Source organism: Gallinula chloropus, assembly GCF_964237585.1.
Source record: "Gallinula chloropus genome assembly, chromosome: 2".
NCBI lineage: Eukaryota > Metazoa > Chordata > Aves > Gruiformes > Rallidae > Gallinula > Gallinula chloropus.
Window position 1 is genome coordinate 117,906,483 of NC_140086.1, and position 20,356 is coordinate 117,926,838.

Here is a 20,356-nt window from a genome sequence, read left to right on the forward strand (position 1 = left end):
GGCTTTTTCCTCCTAAACCAACAGAAAAATTTCCACTGACTTCCCACTGAGAAGGAGCAGAGCTTAGTTTTACTTTTGTTGTGAATTTTCCTTGCTGTAGTTTTAGAGGTTTGGTATTTTCTCTGCATTTTTGTTTCTGTCCACATTTTTTTCGTGTTTCTGTTTCAATTTTTCCCTTTACCTTATTTTCAGTTAGTCCCTACCCTCTTTCCAATTTACTTTTTCCAGGCAGTTCTCTGAAGTTTTAGCAGTACCCAGCTAATTTGAATGTCTTGCCTTCTTGTCTGCAGATCCACAAGATGCATTCTTTCTTGGATTATATCATGGGAGGCTGCCAAATACAGTTTACAGTAAGTGTCTTACTTCTCGACCTTGTTTTAAAGAAAGGGAATCCCCTTAGCTACTGAGGCATTACTTTCATAAAGAAATGATTCTTACATGCAATTGCTTGGCAGATTATTAAGGTCTTGCAAAATGCATTAAGCAAAAAAAAAATGAAGCTATGATGCTAACTAATGCAGTAAGATATTTCTTGCACAGGCTGATTTACATTTGTGTTTTGCAGCAATAACAATCACATTGCAAAAAGTAAAGGCAACAGGGATGAGAAGTAGTCCCACCAATTCCAATTGAGCTACACACAGTTCCAAAAGCTGGAAAACTGAATTGGTCCTTTGACTGTGCTGGCTGGCCTTTGGCTTTTGAGCTGTTTTTTTCACAAGAATCTCACATAATGTGACTGTGTCACAGGGGAGGATTTCATCCCACCTGCTTTTAGCTGCTTAATTGTTAGACGTCCTGTTCATCAGTGCTATGGGGCAGTCTTCCCTTCCTGAATGAGATCTCCATTAAAGCAAGTTGTTTCCCCTTTAATGGTGCCACTCAGAGAGTCACAGGCAGAGAGGGAGTCCAGCCAGGGACTTCTCTCTGTCAGTCTGGTGTAAATGCTAAGGTAAATGCTGATGTTTTGTACCTCAGATGTAACCACCAGCAGTAAGATGGCACTACAGGGCGACAAGGTTGTGACAGGTGAATTCAGAAGCTGTTCAGTTCAAGGAACAAGGGTTAAAATGATTTGCAGAGCTTCCAACAAACAGTTGTACAATAATTTGCATTTCTAAGTTTTTAGGAACATTTAATGCTGTGTGGTTTAGATTTTTTTAAATTATTTTCAATCTGAGAAATAAATAAGATAAAATAATATATCAGCATTTCCCACAGCATAGGAATACATACCGTGGCTCAGTTCGAGTGTGAATTGGGTGACTTCTCATTTCATGCTTGTTATAAGGATAAAATCTAATGCTTCAGGTTAGTATTCCTCTTCTGGAGATCTTTTCTTATCCTGAAGAACCTTGCCCTGTTTCTGCTCCCAATATCAGCCACTGGATGCTACTGGAATGTTCCATTTCACTTTTTCCAGACATTTTTCCATGAACAGCAGCTCTGGACAGGAGTGGTTGTTTTCTGGTTGTGTATGAATCAGCTTTTTGAGGTGTAAAACATGTACCTTGTCAGTACACCTCACAAAGTCATTGGATAGCACACAGAACTGAGGACTCTGTTTCTAGTTTTGAAGGAAATACCCACAGTATTAGACAAAGATTTTTATAGTTGTCTTCTTTCAAGAAAAGCAGCTTGTATAATGACCTCTCGTCCTTATCCTTGCATGCCTGCAATGCTATTTCTCCTCCAAATCTGAAACTCTCCAATCCCTGGAAACCCCTTTAATTTCTCTTTCCTGACATTTACTCTCTAAAAGTATGGCTGGAAGAACTCCATTTTCCAGTGTGTTCAGGGTCATTAACAGAAAGGCAATAATATCTTTGAGTAATACTTAAAAGCTTTTTCTAACCAGGGCAGACACGTAAGGACGTACAGAGACTGGTTCATATGCATTCCCACAAGTCAAACACAAGCACCAAAGCATTATAACCATTAGAAAGTGTCTAGGGATATACATATTATTATATTACCACTGTGCTTTTCAAACTCTATTTGATTCCTCCTTAATGCTCTCCAGTGAAAGAGCAAGTCCTTACACAGCGCACTGAAGTGTCGTGGCAGTTTCTTTTCCTTTTATTTACTTCTCACAGATTTCCTACTTGGTAGGCTGTGAACCACCAGTTGAAAACTGCTCTCTTAAAATGGATTTCTTGCTATATCTGACTGATAGTATTGCTCCTACTGTATTTTACTATTTTAATATTTCATTTTTCTGAAATGTGACAAATCCATTAATAATGGGGAAATTGGGTAAACTCGCTGGTAAGTATGGGCAGTGAGGACAAAAAGAAAAGATTGTCCTGGTTCTGGCCAGGTCAGAGTAAACCTTCCCCAGGTTGCCAGCACAGGTGAGCTGAGTTAGCCTGGGCTGTTTCCACACCACCTGACATCACTTCCCCATAAAAGGGGCTGCTTGGGGAGGTGCAGGGGATTGGTGCCTCCAGGACAGTCTGAGTGTGGTCAGGGCATCAGGTTGGTCAGTCCCTGTGTAGAGCAGCACTCTGTAGTTATCGGGTCAGCAAGGTACTCTGTGTTATCACTGGGTGTGAGTGTAGTTGGCTGTTATTGTTCTGCTTTCACGGTGATTTTTGTCAGTTGACTGTCCTTATCCCAACCCGTGGAGGCTCTGTCTGTTTCTCCTCTGGGAGTGAGTCACCTGTGCTAACTGCTTGGGGAGGTTTGCTCTGGCCTGGCCAGAACTAGGACAAAGATCTTTTGTGCTGTGAACCACAGAGGTCCCTGGATTGCTGCTGACCTCACTAGTAAATCGGCCAGCTAGAGGATTGCATAAACTCATTGCTATCAGTTTTCAACCTACACGGACTCATGGGAAGCTGCAGTGAATGTCTCTGTTCCTGTAGCTCTGTTCATGCATAACCTAGTCATCCTACTTAAAGATTGTCACATGCTGATGACATATTTTACTTCCTCCTACTTTGGTTGCCCCAGTCCCTGGTGCTGATGGCCCTGACACTTGGAGATATTTTCCTGTTTCCAGAATCATAGCAGCAATTCTCCAGTGGGCACTGAAGCGAAAGGTTGCAGCCTATGGGGAAGCTATGCAGTGCTCCCTGTCTTTCTGCACACATCATATAATCCTCTTTTCTCATAGTCCCAATCTGGTTAATTCACTGAAACAGAGGATGCTTATTCCTTTCACCTTCCCCAATTTCCATTTCTTTTAGCTGGAATAGTGGAATAGTTTGAAACTCTCCCAGTACATGTATTGTTGTTGCTATCTTAATATTAATGGCATTTCTCTTGAGTTCATGCTGTGTACGGGCAGCACAATGCAACTGTGATTTGAAAGAGCACTTACTGAGGGAGGGATACTGGGATGCTAAGCATACATTTGATGACAAAAAAGCTGTAGTACGATGTACCTGCTAATTTAAAGCACTAATGAAGGCTTTGGGAATGTCGTGCTGGGTGTTCTTGGGACGCTTTGTACATCTATTGTCAGAACAGAATTTGTAGTTAGAAAGAATGTCTCTGAAAAACAAAAGTAAACTTTTCCTTCACTTTAAAACCATTTATTAAGAAGCTTTCGTCTGTGGAGATCAATAGTGCTGATTCCAGTATGCTACTTTTATGCACTGCTTATTGCAAAATGCTGTGTCTCTTATCAGACAGTGTTCCCTGCTGCAGAAGAAATGTTCAGAAGTTGGCAGTGCAAATGGGTCTGTAGTCAGAAGACATTTTCATCACTTTAGGAAATACAGCAGAAAGGATGTGTAACATGCATAAAAAGAACTGTAATAGAAAGATATATTGGACAGATTCTCTCTTAGGCAGGTCACAGTGTTGGGCAGGCTGATTTGTTGCTGACAGGTCTAGCGGGAGGTCCAAGCTGTGTCTGGATGTTTTCAGTGCAATAAAAAATCACCCTTTTACAAGGCTGAGGAAAGAACAGTACTAAGTGTAGTTACTGCTACTGTGTTCTTGTTTAGCTGTGGGAAGAGGACTGGAGCATTCAAACTGATACTTTTAAAGATAACACTGATAAAAATCACATGTGTGTGCTCTAAGAAAGATTAGCTCAGCTGTGCTATTAGCCTGGTCTCTGTGATATGCTAGTTTTACAAATCCTTATCCTGCTTATTTGCACAAGACCTTCGTGCTGCTGTGTAATCCTAAAAGAGCAGAGCTCTGCATTGTTGTTTTGGAATCGTGGCAAGTAACAGCAATCGTCTTTCTTAAAAGCCTTTCCCTGCGGAATCAAACAAGGATTTGGATCAAAGTTGAGTACAGTGCATCCGAGTACAAATATTCATAAAGGCTTCGTCACAGGAAATTAGGGGGGTGTTTTGCTTATCAGCAGGTCTCTATTACAAGGACCATTTTCAAAAAGGAAGCTTGTTTTGGGGACAGTTTTTTTTCTTTTCCCAAACACTAGCCACAGACTTTTTCCCAAGCTTCTGAAACCCACTGTAGTCTTCTTTTCAGTTTAAAAGCATTTAGGCATGGCCAGCCACCACAAAGGAAGACTTTGCCAGCCCTGTCTGGTGTGTCACTCCAGCCTCAATAATGTCAGTTTTAAGGTTATCATTGAAAATGCCTACTTTTAACAAATTTACAGGAATGTTTTCTCTGTTTATCATGCACTGAAAATTGTCCGCTTTCTGTAATCAGAAAATTAATATTAAATTAATATCAGCAAAAATATGCACACCTTGGCTTTTTTTTTAAATCAAGATCACAGAACTAAGCTATCTGGATTTACCTTAGGTTTCACAAACCACTGGTGTTCCTTTCTTTGTCAGTTTGCCATTAATTTATTCAGATGCGTGAACAGTGAGTGGGGAAGCAGAGGTGAAAGAACACGTTATTTGCAAGGCAAATCCAGCTCATATTTCCTGACTGACATGTGGTGAGGTGCAAGAGGTTCATACTTGACCAAGGCAACAAAGGGATTTCCAAGCTATCTCTAGCCAAATGAAAAATATTTTTCTTCAGTCAAGACTTAGAAGTGGAGGATTAGAAGTGGTGGGGAAAAGCCACGTTGGGTTGACCCAGTATGATTTTTCCCTTTTATAATTTAGCACAAAAAATAAGTTGGAGGAGGGCTGTGTCGGTTTTTTAAGGGAGAGTGAAAATGTCATGTTTCATTTTCATTTGATAGCTTGGTAGAATAGGCTTCCCTGTGCCAAACAGAGGCTCTAGCTACAGAAGGTGCACATTCGCCGAGGCAAGCTGGGACTTCAAAGTTCTTTTTGCAGCCTTCAGCAAGGCTCTTTACCTTCAGACTGCACTGTGGAACCGGAAACTGAACTCTGCATTTGTCTTTTAAACACCCACACATGGAGGATTTTTTTGGAGGAAGAGGTTATTGAACAAAATCATGAGGATGTTTGTAAATGCCTTTGTTCCCTCTATGAGACCCTTTGGGTTTCTTGTTGCTCCTTTTAAGAATTCTTAGAAAGCAGCAACACAAGTTCAGCAGAGGGCTGCTTGGTCTGTAACAGTCATATCACAGGAGGATGCATGACGGAGTCTGTCTTCAGCAAGAAGTATAAAGAGCATTTTAAAAGGGAGAAGTGAATTTCAAGAGGATTTGTTAATGTTTGCTTTTGCACTGGATGCTTCCCACAATCATCTCTAAGTCTTTTCAACACAAAAACCTGTGCAGAATTCAAGCTTTATTTTTACCCAGCAGTTCACCTTTATGCTTTCTATCATCTATGAAATTGGGAGGGTTAATTATTTCATGCTTAGATGTTTTGAAGATAAAAAATACCAGACAGGCAATATCTCCTACAGCCACAGTAAGATTTAAAATAACTATGAAATTTCCCTACCTGGAGTTTTATTTTATAGTTTTAAGAGGTCTTTTAACTCTCTTGAGACATTTTTGCTGCACAGCTTTTATGTCCTGAACATCACCTGAGCTGGAATAATTTAATTATGCATGACAACCTAGAGATCATTAATTTGATTCACTTATATTAGAACATAATTTTCCACATAGTAACTGATTTCAATTTTTTCCTAATTATGCCATTTTAGGGGTTTTATTTCTTATTTTATAAACTATCATTTACTTTTAGACATAGTTATCAATACTGTCTTGATTAAAATTTGATGTAAAATGACCTTTAAGGCTTCAGTCTCCGCAGAAAACTGTTACTGGTGAAGATGTATGGTTGGTGTGGGTATACTTATGTCCAGAAGATCTCCACAACATTTACTTTTCTTTTTTTTCAGGTAGCTATAGATTTCACAGCATCAAACGGTGATCCTAGGAACAGCTGCTCCCTGCACTATATCCACCCCTATCAACCCAATGAGTACTTGAAAGCACTGGTAGCTGTTGGGGAGATTTGCCAAGACTATGACAGGTAAATAACCACATTTGATATCAGAGTTGTCTCTAGAAAGTGTTTTCACAGTGTGAAATCAATGACTGCCCGCTGCCGGCTGCAGTAGCTCCGTGTTTAGTCACTTAAAAGAAATGACTGCACGTCAGAAAGATTAGTCTACTGCTTTTGAGAGTGATAGTGGGTTTAAATTAGAGTCATGGTAATGAAAGACCCAGTTCTTGGCTGTTTGGTTGACGTGTTGTTGAGTTTCAGATTTATATTCACATGCAAAAATTGCATGTTTGAGTAGATTTTTGCATGTGTGTTAACCTTAAAGCCTGTTTTGCAGATGGTGACATCATCCTTTGATACACTTGGGAGTTTGGTTCTGTCACATCCTACAGAAAAGCATCCCTGAGTTTCTGTGTTGGAAACTTAGTTTGTATTGTAGTTGCCTAAGATCCTTAGTGGCCCTGCCTATCCTTAGAAGTAAATGTGTGGACTTTCTCAGCGTTCTCCTTGGCTGTTGAATATTACAGTCTCTTCTAAAATAAATACTAAAAGAATGTGGTGATGTGTACACACAACATGCCTTTAAATAAATAAACAAATGCAAGCAATTGGGCCAAATATGTTTTGATATCCTTACGTACTTCTGTTGCTTTCAAATAGGCTGCCTGCTTCCATCAAATTAATTGCCCATTATTAATCTAATTACCAAGTGCATTTCCTTTGACTGTTCTTTCTTTGTTGTGAGGCATAGTATCTTACACAATTATTCTTTCTAATCTTTTACATGTAATAGAGATCTACCCACCACTTTGCCATATGTAAATACCAGATCTCAAAAAACCCAATGTTTTTTCCGGTCAAATTTGAATTACACATTCATTAAATGTGGTAGGGTGACTTAATACTGTGGTTTGCATGTTACATGTCACATATACCAATTAGCCTGCTCAGAGACACTTCCATTTGCATGGTAATGAAATGTCTTCTCAAAGAAGAATGAACAAAATGCTGCCCTGATACAATTTCTGTAAGAAATTGATGGTCAAAGTTAGTCAATGAGTCTGAGAAAATTAATATTTTATTGTGATCATATAATTCCACTGTGATTATCCCATAATTTAATAATTACCAGCAATAAATTAGTGGATTCTTCAAAACAGGGAAAGGAATAAAAAGGGCTGGTTTATGCACACAGCTCTTTTATTTTATCCCTTACGGTGTAATTTTAAAGAAAATTATATTGTTAAGTGGCACGGGCCCTCCTGTATGGACATACTAATCCCAAAGCAGGGTTCTCTTCTCAACATAGTATATTCTAATCAGTAAAAAAAATAATGCCAGTCATTTTTTTAAATGAAACCATCAGCATCATTCAGTTCTATTGTGCTGCAGAAAATGCCTGTTGATGCTAATCAGCACAACAAAGATTTGTATGAGCTACGGACTAGGGCTGAACAAAAGCAAGAATTTCTTTTCCCAGGGAAATGTCACTTTTCTGGCATGTGGTTGACCTATACATGCTCTCAAGTCATGACACTATAAATACACTCCCATGGGCAAGTTGATTCAACATGGTCGATGCTTTCCAATCAAAATGTCAAGTAAGGACCTTTTCTTTGTGCTTCCATGTTTTGAATCCAGAAAACTGGAAATTAAAACTTATAATTTCTCTAAAGAAGAAAAGAAACTGTAAGGAGCAAACTTTCACACAAAATAATCTACACCTTCTACATAGGAGTTCTTGTTTTGTTTAATTGCTGAGATGTATGAGGGTATGCAGCCTATAAAACAAATCTTCTGTATATAAAGTTTAAAAGAAAAAAAAAAGAGAGTTTCAAATTCAGTTAAAAATCAAAAATGTGGCACAGATCCAGTAGGCCTAGTTGTGCTTCAAAGAGTGGGATAGGATTTCTGTTTTCAGGTTAAGGGAAAAGAGAGGGACCCTCTGAATCTAAGGGCTGTTTAGAGCCAGACTGTCATCATTTGCATACGGGCATGTCTCTAGTAAGATTAAAATAGGAGCCCACGAAGGTGGCAGTGCTCTTAGCTGAAGTTTGATAGTTTGTACCCATCAGTTGTCTCAAGCAGAACTGGCTGATTTCAGTCCAAACCTCAGAAGATGTAGTGGTTTTCTTTGGGTCTCAGGGTTAACGTATTTCCATCAAATGAAAGTATAGTTGGAACAAAGTAACATCTGTTGCTTACAATAGCTTTTGCATTCCAATATCACAGCTGTTGAATGCTAAGTACTTTTGCTACACTTACACCCCAAAAGACTGTTTATTTTACATTTGTTTTTTAAAAAAGGCTATGGCTATGACTTAAAATACTTCTGTAATGAGAAACATTACAGAAATGTTGATCAAGCCAAATCTCATAATCTAGGCTTCTGTACGTATCAGCCTAACATAATGTACCCCTAAGTAATTAATGCTCCAAACCAAGTGCCACCTGGCATCCCTTGATACAGTGGAATAACCCTGGTTCATCCGAAAGCCAGTTTATCTGTATGGTTCAGAGATTTCTGAAACAGTTAAATGAATAGTTCTGTTCTGTGTAGTTAAGCGTGAAAGAGTAAGATTCATTCTTTCATCAGCAATATTCAGAGAGTGAGAAATAGGCTTTGATTATTATCCTGATTGTAGAAATGCTGTGGTCCTGGAGGAATAGGCCAGTCTGATAATGGTGTGGGAAATGGAAGAGCTGTTCACCTGTACAAAAGACTTAATACTTTATCTGCATTGTGGAAATGTTTCAGGCTATAACAACATTTGTCATAGGAGAGAAGATAAAGTTTGTATGCAATATAATCAGTGGCTAAGCAACAGCAGCAATGGATCATAAAGGAAGGAGAAACATTCATTAGTTTTAAGGAATTAGGCTCTAAAATGTAGTTTGAAATACTGGAAAGGGGGAAACACATTAAAAAGTTATTATTGAAAATATTTGGTAAAATAATCAGGCAGCTCCATGGAGAAGAATTTATTTTAAGATAAATGATTCATGAATGTTTAAAAATGGCCTCGTGAAACAGTGAGATACATGTTTTCCATTTAAACATCTTCCCAAGCTTTCTTTTGTATAAAGAATTACATCACTGGTATAATTTTACCTTGAAGTTGAACAAATCTACTCCACTTTTTTATAGCATAAACAGGTTAAAATAATGAAAAATTATTTGGCATAGAAGCATTTAATACTAAAATTACCCACTCCTGTGTCATTCCATATTTATTCTTTACCTCACTAACTTCAGTGTTGAGTTCTCTGGATCAGAAGTCAAACCAAGCGCTTTCTGATGACCTAGCCTAGCCATCCAGGATCCTGAGAAAATCAGTTGGTCACTACCTAATGTGCATATATTCCCTTTACGTGTTTCAAACAATGAGTGTACTCAAGGCAGATGAGGTTATAGCTAGCTCTCTGCACACTCTGGCTGGCTAAGGGCTTAACCAACTTTGAACAGTGGCTTTGATCGCTCTTGTTTTGTGGCCTGGTGGAGATCCTGCTATTTTGAAAGGAGAGATGGAAGGTGTCTTTGATGGTTGAATACCAGATATGAGAAAAGACATATGAAGTATCAGACCTGTGAGCAAAATCTTAGGTCATAGAAGCTATGAAACTCTATAAATGATATATTATTATATTTTGAATATGTTCCGTTCTCCATCGCAGCTGTTCCCCAAACACTTTTCAGTTGTATCACAAAACTGCCCCCTTCCTAGCATGAAACAACATAGCCAGAGAACCCTGTGGCTAAACAGGGGGATCAGGGAACGTTTCCTTTCCCATGTCCCAATATGAGGTCTGGATAAACAAGCCCTTTCCCATGATATATGCAGGTGTGCTGTGAAACTCTTATGTAAGCACCTAGAACTAGATATCTAGACACACACATTGCAACTCAAGTTTCATTCATGTGTGTATAAATACATAGGTATGCATATATCTGTATTATATATCCATATATACATGTCATATATATGGTTAAGTCTTAACCATGCAGTAAAAATTGATTTCTCTTTTATTCTGTTTTATAGCTTTCCTCTCACAAAGCAGAGCCATAAGTCACAGTAACAGTAGTACACACAGTTTATTAAAATAGCTGGTCTTTTGACCTTAATGATTTGTTTTACCAGTGCTGGAATGCAACCAACTAGCCATGAGCTAGGTTCATCTTTCATTCTGCAGCGATAGCTGTCTTGGACAAAGGAAAAAGTACCAGAATGGGGTTGTGAACAGCTTTTTTGTAAGGGCAAATGCTGTAACATGCACACAATGCTAAAGGCTGATACGATTCCTAAAAGATCTTATATTATTGCAGGTTTTAACAATGGTATTGTGAGTGAAGCCCATGGCAGGACTTGCCAATCTGCTCCTCAGTTTGAAATATGATTTCTGCAGTTAGTACTTTTCCTTTTTCTTCTGCTTATTAAGAATCTCATCATACTACATTAAATATTTATCTTTGCATTAAAACCTCTGTTCTGATTCAGCAAGACACTGAAGCTTATTATCTAATCCCATTGAATTCAGTCTGACTCAGGCAAACACTGGAGTATTATGCAAAATATAGATGGAACTAAGATAAGATTTAAGAGTTCTACTGAATTTGAACTGTACTGTAAACTGTTCACCCTACACCCAGATGTTCAGTATGTCCTATATACCTGGATGATCTTTATGATTATTTTTTGCAAATGGTTTTATATTTGTGTATACATTCAGAGCTCTTCACTGGATTCAGAGAAAGCTCTCACAAATGTGTGAGAATCAGCTTTTGTGTAGTCAAATCAATACTCAAAAAAGGCAAAGATTAGATGTATTTTATAAAATACTTTTAAGCATTTGTTGCATTGGATATTTGGAAAACCTCCCATTCTTGATGGGACAGCCCCATTCTGATCTACACATTCAACTCATTATTCCATGTGTTTGACCACATAGTTTTGTAAAATGATGTAATAAAATTGGTCTTAATTTCATTTGTATTCAAAATCTGTTTCAAAAATTTGTTATCAATTATTTTAATCCCTGTATTATTAATTATTTTAATCCCTGTGTCTGTTTATTCACTTGTGAAGATTCTGCAGATTATATTTTTTTTATTTCCAAGAGCCCTTGAAACAAACAGAAGATAAATTCTATCTGTTTCCTGACTCTAATGTCCTTTTTTATTTTGGCAAATAGCCTCCTTAACTCTAAATACTCGAGTAGCTCCTTAAAACTGACATTCACACTGAGACTGTATTTTAACAAATCACACTTATCTAGCAATCTCCCCAAAGGCCACTAATGAGCACAGAGTACATTATTCCCACAAAGAGCAGAAATTATTTATGTGGAGAGCGCTGTAAAACACTTAGGAGCAAAAATTTAAAAACTGGGCCACCATCCACAAAAGATATGAAAGTCCTGAAGTCAGTCTGAGTTTCAACATCAGCTTCTGCAATCAATGGATTGCAGTAGTAACTGGCTAGATGGAAGTGATCATTTTTTCTTCAGTATTTTATGCCCAAGGGAGTGCATTCACTCTGATTGAAAAGCATTTTCCATTCCTCTTGCAACAAAATGCACTTGAAAATTAAGAAGGGAAAAAAATTAAAGGTGAAAACAGAGACATGGGCTCCCAGTCCAGCCCATCTCTTTCATTGTAGATCTAAGCAGAGGAAAAACTTGATAACAGTCAGATTAATTCAGATGGAAGGTCCTCCTGTCCCAGAAGCACATTTCCTGAGGTACCCAGCAGAGGGCAGTTAGGGAGGAGGAAGAGGACAAGGTATATATATTGCAGTGTATGTTACAAAAGTCCTATATAACTCAGTGTGATTGGTCAGAAATACAAAGTGTTTGTATTACTTAAATGCTGTGTTTTGGATTAAGGCTTTAAGAGGAAAAGAGATTGCAGAGTTTATATCTTGCAGTCTGCTTTATTAATTAGGACCCCATCCCTGAGAATTACTTAAGAAGTAATAGCTTCATCCTGAAGCTATGACTGAGCTTGTGGATGAAGACTCAGAGTTACCTTGGCTGGAGGAATCTGAGTTAAATGCATTGAGGTATTTTTTGCCAGATGCAAGGAGAAAAGCAGAAACTTGCTTTGGTTAAGACAGTGGTGTAAAAATGGGGCAAAAGAATGATGCGTAGAATAACTGGGACTATATGTGATGTTAAATATTTCATTAAATCCCTACATAGAGCTATAGATGTTAAAATTAATCTACACATGCAGATCAATAAATAAAAATATGCTTAATTATTAAGCATCTCTCTTTATCACTTTAATTACAGAAACAACATTTCTGGAGACTGTTAAGCAAAAAAGCTGATTAGCATATCTAAATAAGCTTAAAAACTGTGGGGGAAAAGACAGGATTTTTTTTTTTTATTTAGTGTTTTAATAGGACCAAATTTGCATAGACACACAACAGAAGAAAAATATAAATGCAGTAACCTATAGAGAAAAACTTGTAGCTTATGTTTATCACTAAGCTCAGGTGTGGGTAAACATATTCTGATGTGAGCAGACAACACAGGACTAGAACTACACTGGGAAAGAGGAATTTCTAACACTTTTAATGACCAAATAGGACTGAAAATCCTTGGATTTAACTGTTGTGGACCTAAGCTGGCACTATTACATAACATATGCCTATGCATGTTTACTGTTTGCCTTTGTAGAACCTGTATTTGTCGACTGCTATCACACAGGGGCTTCTGCAAGCACCACTTTTTATCCCAAGAATTAGTACAGTACAATTAGTCTGGTACCACAACTGTGTTGGGAAGAGGTGACTTTGCAACAGTTTATTTTGCATGTATACTGCTACCATCACCTGCTTCTCAGAGACTTCTGCTGCATTCTGTCAGATGGCAGATTCAGCAAAATCTGAACCTTTGGCAGGGTTTTTCTATGGAGCTTTTACTGGTTTTCAATTCAGCTTGAAATCTTCTCTGAAGAAGAGCTTTGTTCTGTGCAGTAGTTGACAGCCTTTCGGGACTGTGCAAACTGGTGCTGTTGGGATTTTTCTGTCGGCATTTCCTCCTTGAAGAGAGTGACTTGAAGTATCAGACCCCTGCAAACTTTATTTGAAATTGGCTACCACCCAGTGCTGTAGAGACTAGACGTCTCCTTAACAAGTAAATAAGCATAAATAAAGGAGACAGTGATTTATCTTGCCATTTTCACTGATGTCATCTGATAACAGCCTGGTACACCTTTCATCAGTTCAACCATTTCCACAATTTCAGAAGTGTGAATTTCCTCCCTCCGTTGCTAAGGATATAACCATTCTAGTCATCCACTCCATTATATTCTCACAGCTGAGAAGCAAATTATTCCCATTTGGAAACCTATTCGCTCATAAATGAACACCACGTTCTAAATCTCCTCATGCAAGTTTCCCCCTTTACAGAAAGTGGAGACCTTTTGCCTGAGTTAACCTGAACAGGATGCTTGCGGGATAAATTGGCCTCAGTTAAAGCCTGGCAATTTTTGTGAATAAGGTTCCAGTTATTATCTTAGTCTCCTTTCCAAATTATTGTGAAATTAACCTTGATCAGAGATTCCAAATCAGCAGATGGACAGAGGGTAGTAGCCCATTTCCTCTCGCATATTCAGTCATGCCTAGCTCAATGTTTAGTCATCAGTATATTTCACTTAAAATTTTGTTCTCGCTTGTTTTGATAGTGTTCTTCATTTTGACTTAATGTCAGTTTGATTTTGGTAAAATTACATCAACAGCTCATTTGGTCACATTAAATCACCATATATTCTCTGTAATGGTTTTATCCTGCTCATCCTAGAAAGCTCATTTGTCTCATGAGAGCGTTTGATGCGAAATTCCTCTCCCAACACACCCCTGTACACATATGCCAACACAGCCCTGTATTCCCTTCCTCCCAGAACACCCCTTATGGACATTTTCTGGTAGGAAATTGTTGCAGACAAAGGTCTCTGACAAACCCTTTCCACTGTGACTTATGAAAAAGGAGATCATGATGTGCTCAGGTAGCAAAGCTCTCATTCTCGTGGCTACTTAGTGCAGTGCATGGTGAACCCTGAAAACCACATTTGTGATTCAAGAGGGCAGGGCCCCACCACCGTTTGGTTTGAGGTTCTTCACGATCTGCATGTTACGTGATGGAATTCGGTGTCATCTTCAAGTCATGTCAAGTTTTAAACATCCGAGATGACAGTCTGTGTGACAGTGACCTTTTCAGTGATGGTACAATTTTCCATATATGATCCCATAGGTATACCAATTCACTATAGGGTTGAGGTTTTAGAAGGTACAGGGAAGGACATATGTGCAACCCCTTAAAATACAAGGGACTGTCTGGAAACTGCCTGGATTTGAGAAGTTAAATATAAGCCATGGTAGCCTATTGCAGCATCCTTCCCTAGTTTATTCTCAGTTATACAGTCTTTTTCAAGATACATTTTACTGAATTGGGTCATTCATGTAGGTATAAATCAGGTCATTGCAATTTATTTGTCATCTTGCTGGGAAGCTTGACATTTTTGTCTCACCTTCCTGAGTATGCCATTTTATTAGGCTATCCTTCTAGCAAGTTATATATCTCACTGCCATTTTATTTCCCTTAACCTACTCCTCGCCCAAGCTCTGATTACTTCTTTTTTCTTATTTTTCTGTGGGTATTTACCTTTTCTGAGTCTAGGAATTTCTGAGTTCACTTGGTATTTTTTACCCTGCAGAGCTGCTTTTGCAATTCTTTTAATGCTAACAAGGGGAAGTTTAAATCCATTGTACCTGGATTCAGGTTTGTTAATTATTTCATGAGTTGATGCCTTTCAGTGGTTAGCTTCAGGGAATTTGTATTCCCCTGCTTCATTAATTATTTCCCTCGCTGGTGAGACAGGCATTCCCTCATATTCCTGAAACCCAATTACATGACAGTATCTATTTCTTAGTACTCAGCAGATTCCAGCTCCCCTAAGGTGACTAGGAGCTGTAATTAAAGACAGCGAATTAATTTTAATGTCAGTTTTTTGCATGTGATTGTGTAGCATCCCTGTCTGCGACAGACCAAACAATGTAGCTGTTGCAGTGATTTGCCATTGATTTGCATGCTCCCAGCTCTCTTCTGTAACCAAGATGTATGACAATCAGTTCGTTCCTGCTGCTCTGGTAAAAACCACCGTGCATTATGGACTGGATGCCAAACCTCATTAGGTGTGGTGCAGGTTTGATTAACCTGGCCAGAACCAGAGATGCGGTTGTATCGAACCAGGCACAACCGCGGAGTGAGTAAGTGGTGACAGCAGAGCGGTCCACTAGAGAAGAATACAGATCAGAGGGGAGCAAACACTGCTCCTGCTGTACTCTTGTGGTCTCTTTGACTCTGGCTGGGGCGGGCTGACAGCTGGACCACAGCCTGGCTTTACCCCCAGCCCATTCTGGAGGTGGTTGTGCAAGGCTGCAAGAGGTGAAGTGGATGGGCTCTGGTCCTTTCCATTTAGATGGTTTTATTTAGCCCTGTTATACCATACAGATCATGTCCTTTATTTACCTAACTCTGCTTGCAAAGCAGGAACTGAAAATGTTTAAATATTTCAAATGATTTCTGTATTTTCTTTGAAACTGCTGCTAATCCCTGTAAGCTGCTATGATTCAGAATTTACTGGCATCAAGCCCTTCTCAGATAAGTACTAAATAATACACTCAGGAACATGATTCATTCATATGCTTTAGAAAAGAAACACTTAATTCAGCTCATATTCTTGCAGTTCACTCCCTGAACATGAAAGATTACAATTTTAATTGAGTTTAGAGATGACTCTATTTTGTTTGTGGCATTTGATGGGGTTTTCTCTTCTTTTTTTTTCCTTTGTCCTTTCCCCTCTCTCCTTTCCCTCTTCCTCTCCCCCTGCCCCATCCCCTTCGTTGTCCCCCACCTCACATTCACACTGTTTTCAATTACATGTGGATCAGACACTCTTGTTTTATTTTTGCAATTTGAACTTCTTAGAGAGGAAAAATACCTGATTTTATCTCAGGAAAAGTATGTAGAACAGAGCAGGTGCAGTTTATTCTTTTAAGATTGGATTGAAAATGAAAAGCACAGTAATTGATTTCGCCGCATCCAGCACAGTACTTTAAAAATAACTCCCAGGTAATTCTGATCCTACCCAAAACCAAAATTACAAGTGATAGCTTAATATCCAGGGATTCCAGTCAGGTATATTCCTTGCAAGTATTTCGGGGAGCTGTAAATTAGAAATTTTTGGTCATTTGAAACCAAAAACGGGTTCTCAGTGTTTCTTGCCCCCCAGCCCATGTTTCTTTCTTCCCCTCCCCCCGCCATTCACTGCATCATTAGTACCACTGCTGCTACTATTTTGCTGCAGCATAAAGCGAGCAGGTTTTCATGCTGAGGCTTGCCAAGGTCAGTTCAGTAGGATCCATACAAACTGCTGCATTGACTTCAGGAGCTTAAAGGGAAGCGCATCTATAGCTACACACCCAAGGGCTTTCATAAGCACCAGTGAAGTGAGTCCCAAACAACCTGTGTCAGTGGCTAGCTAGATATTCATCTTTCAGAATTAATAAATGGTGTATAGAATGACTTAGGGCTTTTTCCCCCTCTACACTTAATCCATACAACTAAGAACTTCTAATTTAGATTTTTAAAAGGAACTAATTTTCAGAGAACATAATAGTCCTGGCAGCTCTATGTTTGCCTCTCTGAATACAGGTATTGCCACACTGGTGAATATCGAGCCTTATGGCCAGCATGGTCTGTGCTGCAGCTTCAGAGGAAGTTGCAAAAGACTCACTAACGTCTAAGCAACTAATTTCACCCAGTGCAAGAGTTTTATCTGAATTCTCCTTCTACAAACAGCAAAGGCTTCTCAGAATAGAGCTGAACTCCAGGTCTCAATGATACAGCACGTCAGAGGGCACTAGTGGTTAATGAGACAAGATTTTGCAATCATCTTCATTTCATCTCCTTTCTTTTAAAGATATTCCTTACCTTCAAGTAACACTAGTGAAACACAGAAAGGTATCATTATCTGTATCACTTGCTATTTTATCAAACCTTACCACATCCTCTACCCAGCTCTTCTCCTGCCTGTGTAGTACAGCTCGCTGAAACCTCTTTCCTCCCCACCGCTGTCAATGTATTGACTCGCCATTGGGCTTCCTCTGTTTCCACAAGACAGCTTGAAGAATGAGTGACTAAAACTGAGTGTTGTTTCAAAAGGATAATATGGGGTACTTTCAGAAGTTATTTTCTCCTCTACATTATGTTAAAGTGGAGGTTACTGAGGGACTTTCCTCTAACTGGTTGTGCTTCTGTTCAGAAGACTGCAGTCTTATCATCCTGACAGTTCCTTTCTGTGTGCATTAATTTACATTTACCAATATGAACACTGAACCTGAACCCTCTCCCTGATTTTACCTTTAGGGTGTAACCCAAATCTGCTCGGTCTTTGGTATCTTTCAGTTGTATATGCCTGTTTGCCCAGAAAAAGCACCAGAAGCCATATCCATCTATGCAGTATGACTACTCATGGCCTTTACATAACCAGGTCTACAATTCAAAGTCCAATGCTTTTGCTTTTTTGATTTTCATGTCAAGTAATTCAGCTTTTTTAAAATTATGCCTTGCTTTAATTTTCAAGGGAACATACATAAAAACAAAGAACAATATAAAATGCTAAGTAGATGTGACAGAATAAATTTATAAAGATTGTGCCATGCCACAGTCCTCCTATTCTGACTTGATATTGAGAAATTAATGTTTTAAAGAACCAGTTTCTTTTTCCACTTCCAAGTTTCTCTCCTTCCCTTTAGCAATGCTGTCTCCAGCAGGACAGTGCAAGCAGTTTCCTTGCATGTGCCAAGGTCTCTCTGGCAAGGTTTAAACAAACAAGTCAAAGATCCTGATGTGAGGCCAAGGAAATGACACTGCCTGGTGTCCTTGTATCTCAGCTTTCTTCTTGCCAGCACAAATGAGTGACACCTAAATTGCAGTTTGGGAGCAGGTTCAAGCATAGCTGTACCCAGCACTGTCCCCAGGACATCTCTGGGGGCTGCTGGTTTGCAGGGACCAACACTGTGCTGGGGAGGGAGCTAACAAAACCATATCTATAGTCCTGTCCTGGTACTTCAGCCAGCATCCCAAGGCCTATTTCCTGGTATAAATGAAGCTCAAATGCCTGAGCAAACAGCACGAAGGGAAAGAAAACTGGTTCTGACTTCTCATCTTTTGAGTGAGTTTAAATTACAAAGGAAGAAAAGTCATTAGAGCAGATCCCTTTCCTTCTGAAATGCCAGGTTAGGAAACAGAGCTGGAGTCTCTGATGCATGCAGTTCACCCTTGAGGCAGGAGGAAACCTTCTTTTCATTTTCTGACTGTACTTTCAGTCCCTGGATGGCCTAACCCTTGACATCGCTTACAGAAGCTGGGAAGCTGCTCTGCTTTCTGCTGCCCAGGGTCTGTAAAGGAGCTCTGTCATGCCCCTATTCCATAAGGGATTGTCCTGGAAACGAGAGAATCCTTGGCTGCCCTTCTGGGTCACTTTTTCCCTGCTGTAGCTCAGTAGTGCAGGATAAGCAGAATGAGGGCAGCAGGCTCAGCTGCTGGGGTTTTTTCTTATGACAAATTGAGGGGTGGATGGGAAGACTACAGAAGGTTACTTTGTAAAATATCACCAAGCCATTAAACTGCATGCTTACTGAAGAGCGAGACCATTGTCTTAGTTGAACACTCTGGTTTGTGTTCAAGGAAAATACTTACACTGAAAGTTTATATTATTCTGAAAACTGTCAGCCACAAAGTTTGAGGAGTAGTCAGGGAATAACACGATCATCTTTTTTTTTGCAAAGGATGTCACAAGTGATAATCAAAAGGTTCCCTTCTTACCTTAAAGATCAAGCCCCACATGAAAGGCAGTTCCTTGGTCCCAGCAGCTTTAATCAGAACACCAGAGAGATACTCGAGGATACCAGTCCTCTGTAGAGTTCATCCACTTCCCTCTAAAAAAGCACCCACGTGGCATCCCACCTGAGGGGGTACATGATCAAGCTTTGCTCTTTGGCAAGGCAATGGTAGCAGTGGCTAGCACTTACTGAAAAAGGAGTTACAGGAGACTCAGACATAAAGGCAGGTGTCCTGGCTGTGGTGGTAAGGTATGCTGCCTGCAGAAGGGCAGTAGGGCCGTGCCACTGTGTGACTGGGAACGTTGGAGTCTCGCCACCAGAATGGGAATCCAGGCTGCCGAAGGTGTGTATCACTTTGTGCTTGTCTCTGAATTGCTGCAAAGCAGAAGATGAAGCTGCAGATATGAGAATGCCTACACTTGTTTGCACTCAAGAAACATCACAGCACACGTGCAGGCACTGTATGGATTTAGGCATCTCCCTGGTTGGGTAATTGCTGCAACATCTGCCTTGTGGATTGCTGTATTGAACTTAGACACTTATGTTCTACCTAAGTTGAATTCTTTTTAGTCTTCACTTGCTCTTGCCCAAAATCAATTAACTTGCAGTTCCACAGGGCTTGGTTTTCTAACCCAACCATGCTTAATCATCGATGTAAACTGAGATTTTTTTTCTCCCTTCAGTTTCTTCCTATTACTTGCCCTCTAAGTGTGTGCCTGAATTCTCTGCATCTATTTATAAGGGCTTTCCCGCTTTCCAGGAGTGTTTAATCAGAGAGAAAGCTATCAGCAGGTGGTTAGCATCAAATGTCAGTAGCTACTTAATTTCTGACATCGCTTGGAAAAAATGTTTAATTACCATGCAAATGATGTTAGTCTTCCTTTCCAAGATCCATTGTCACACAGTGTAACATATGGTACACAGAATTGTGCTCCCAAGATTTATGCAGCCACTAAATTTCATGGCAGAACGACAATTGTGAGAGCTGAGCCAACAATTGTGAGATGACAGTCAACACTGCTGCTTAATGGTCTGGTGATTATTTCACTATCCTGTGGTGTCAAATCTAACCTGGACACACACACACACACACTTGTTTCTGCTTTATTTTAAACCCTTCCATTTTTC

General features: G+C 39.4%; 1 protein-coding gene across 1 annotated transcript in view; it reads left to right on the plus strand.

Annotated features, from left to right (window-relative positions):
* Positions 1-20,356, plus strand: part of CPNE4 (copine 4) — a gene marked incomplete at its 3' end in the record, with an annotated part of 116,808 nt that overhangs the window by 70,080 nt on the left and 26,372 nt on the right. The window contains exons 8-9 of the mRNA XM_084260413.1: positions 291-350; positions 6,211-6,344. Coding sequence (XP_084116539.1) covers positions 291-350; positions 6,211-6,344 — 194 coding nt within the window. The remainder of the gene's footprint in view (positions 1-290; positions 351-6,210; positions 6,345-20,356) is intronic.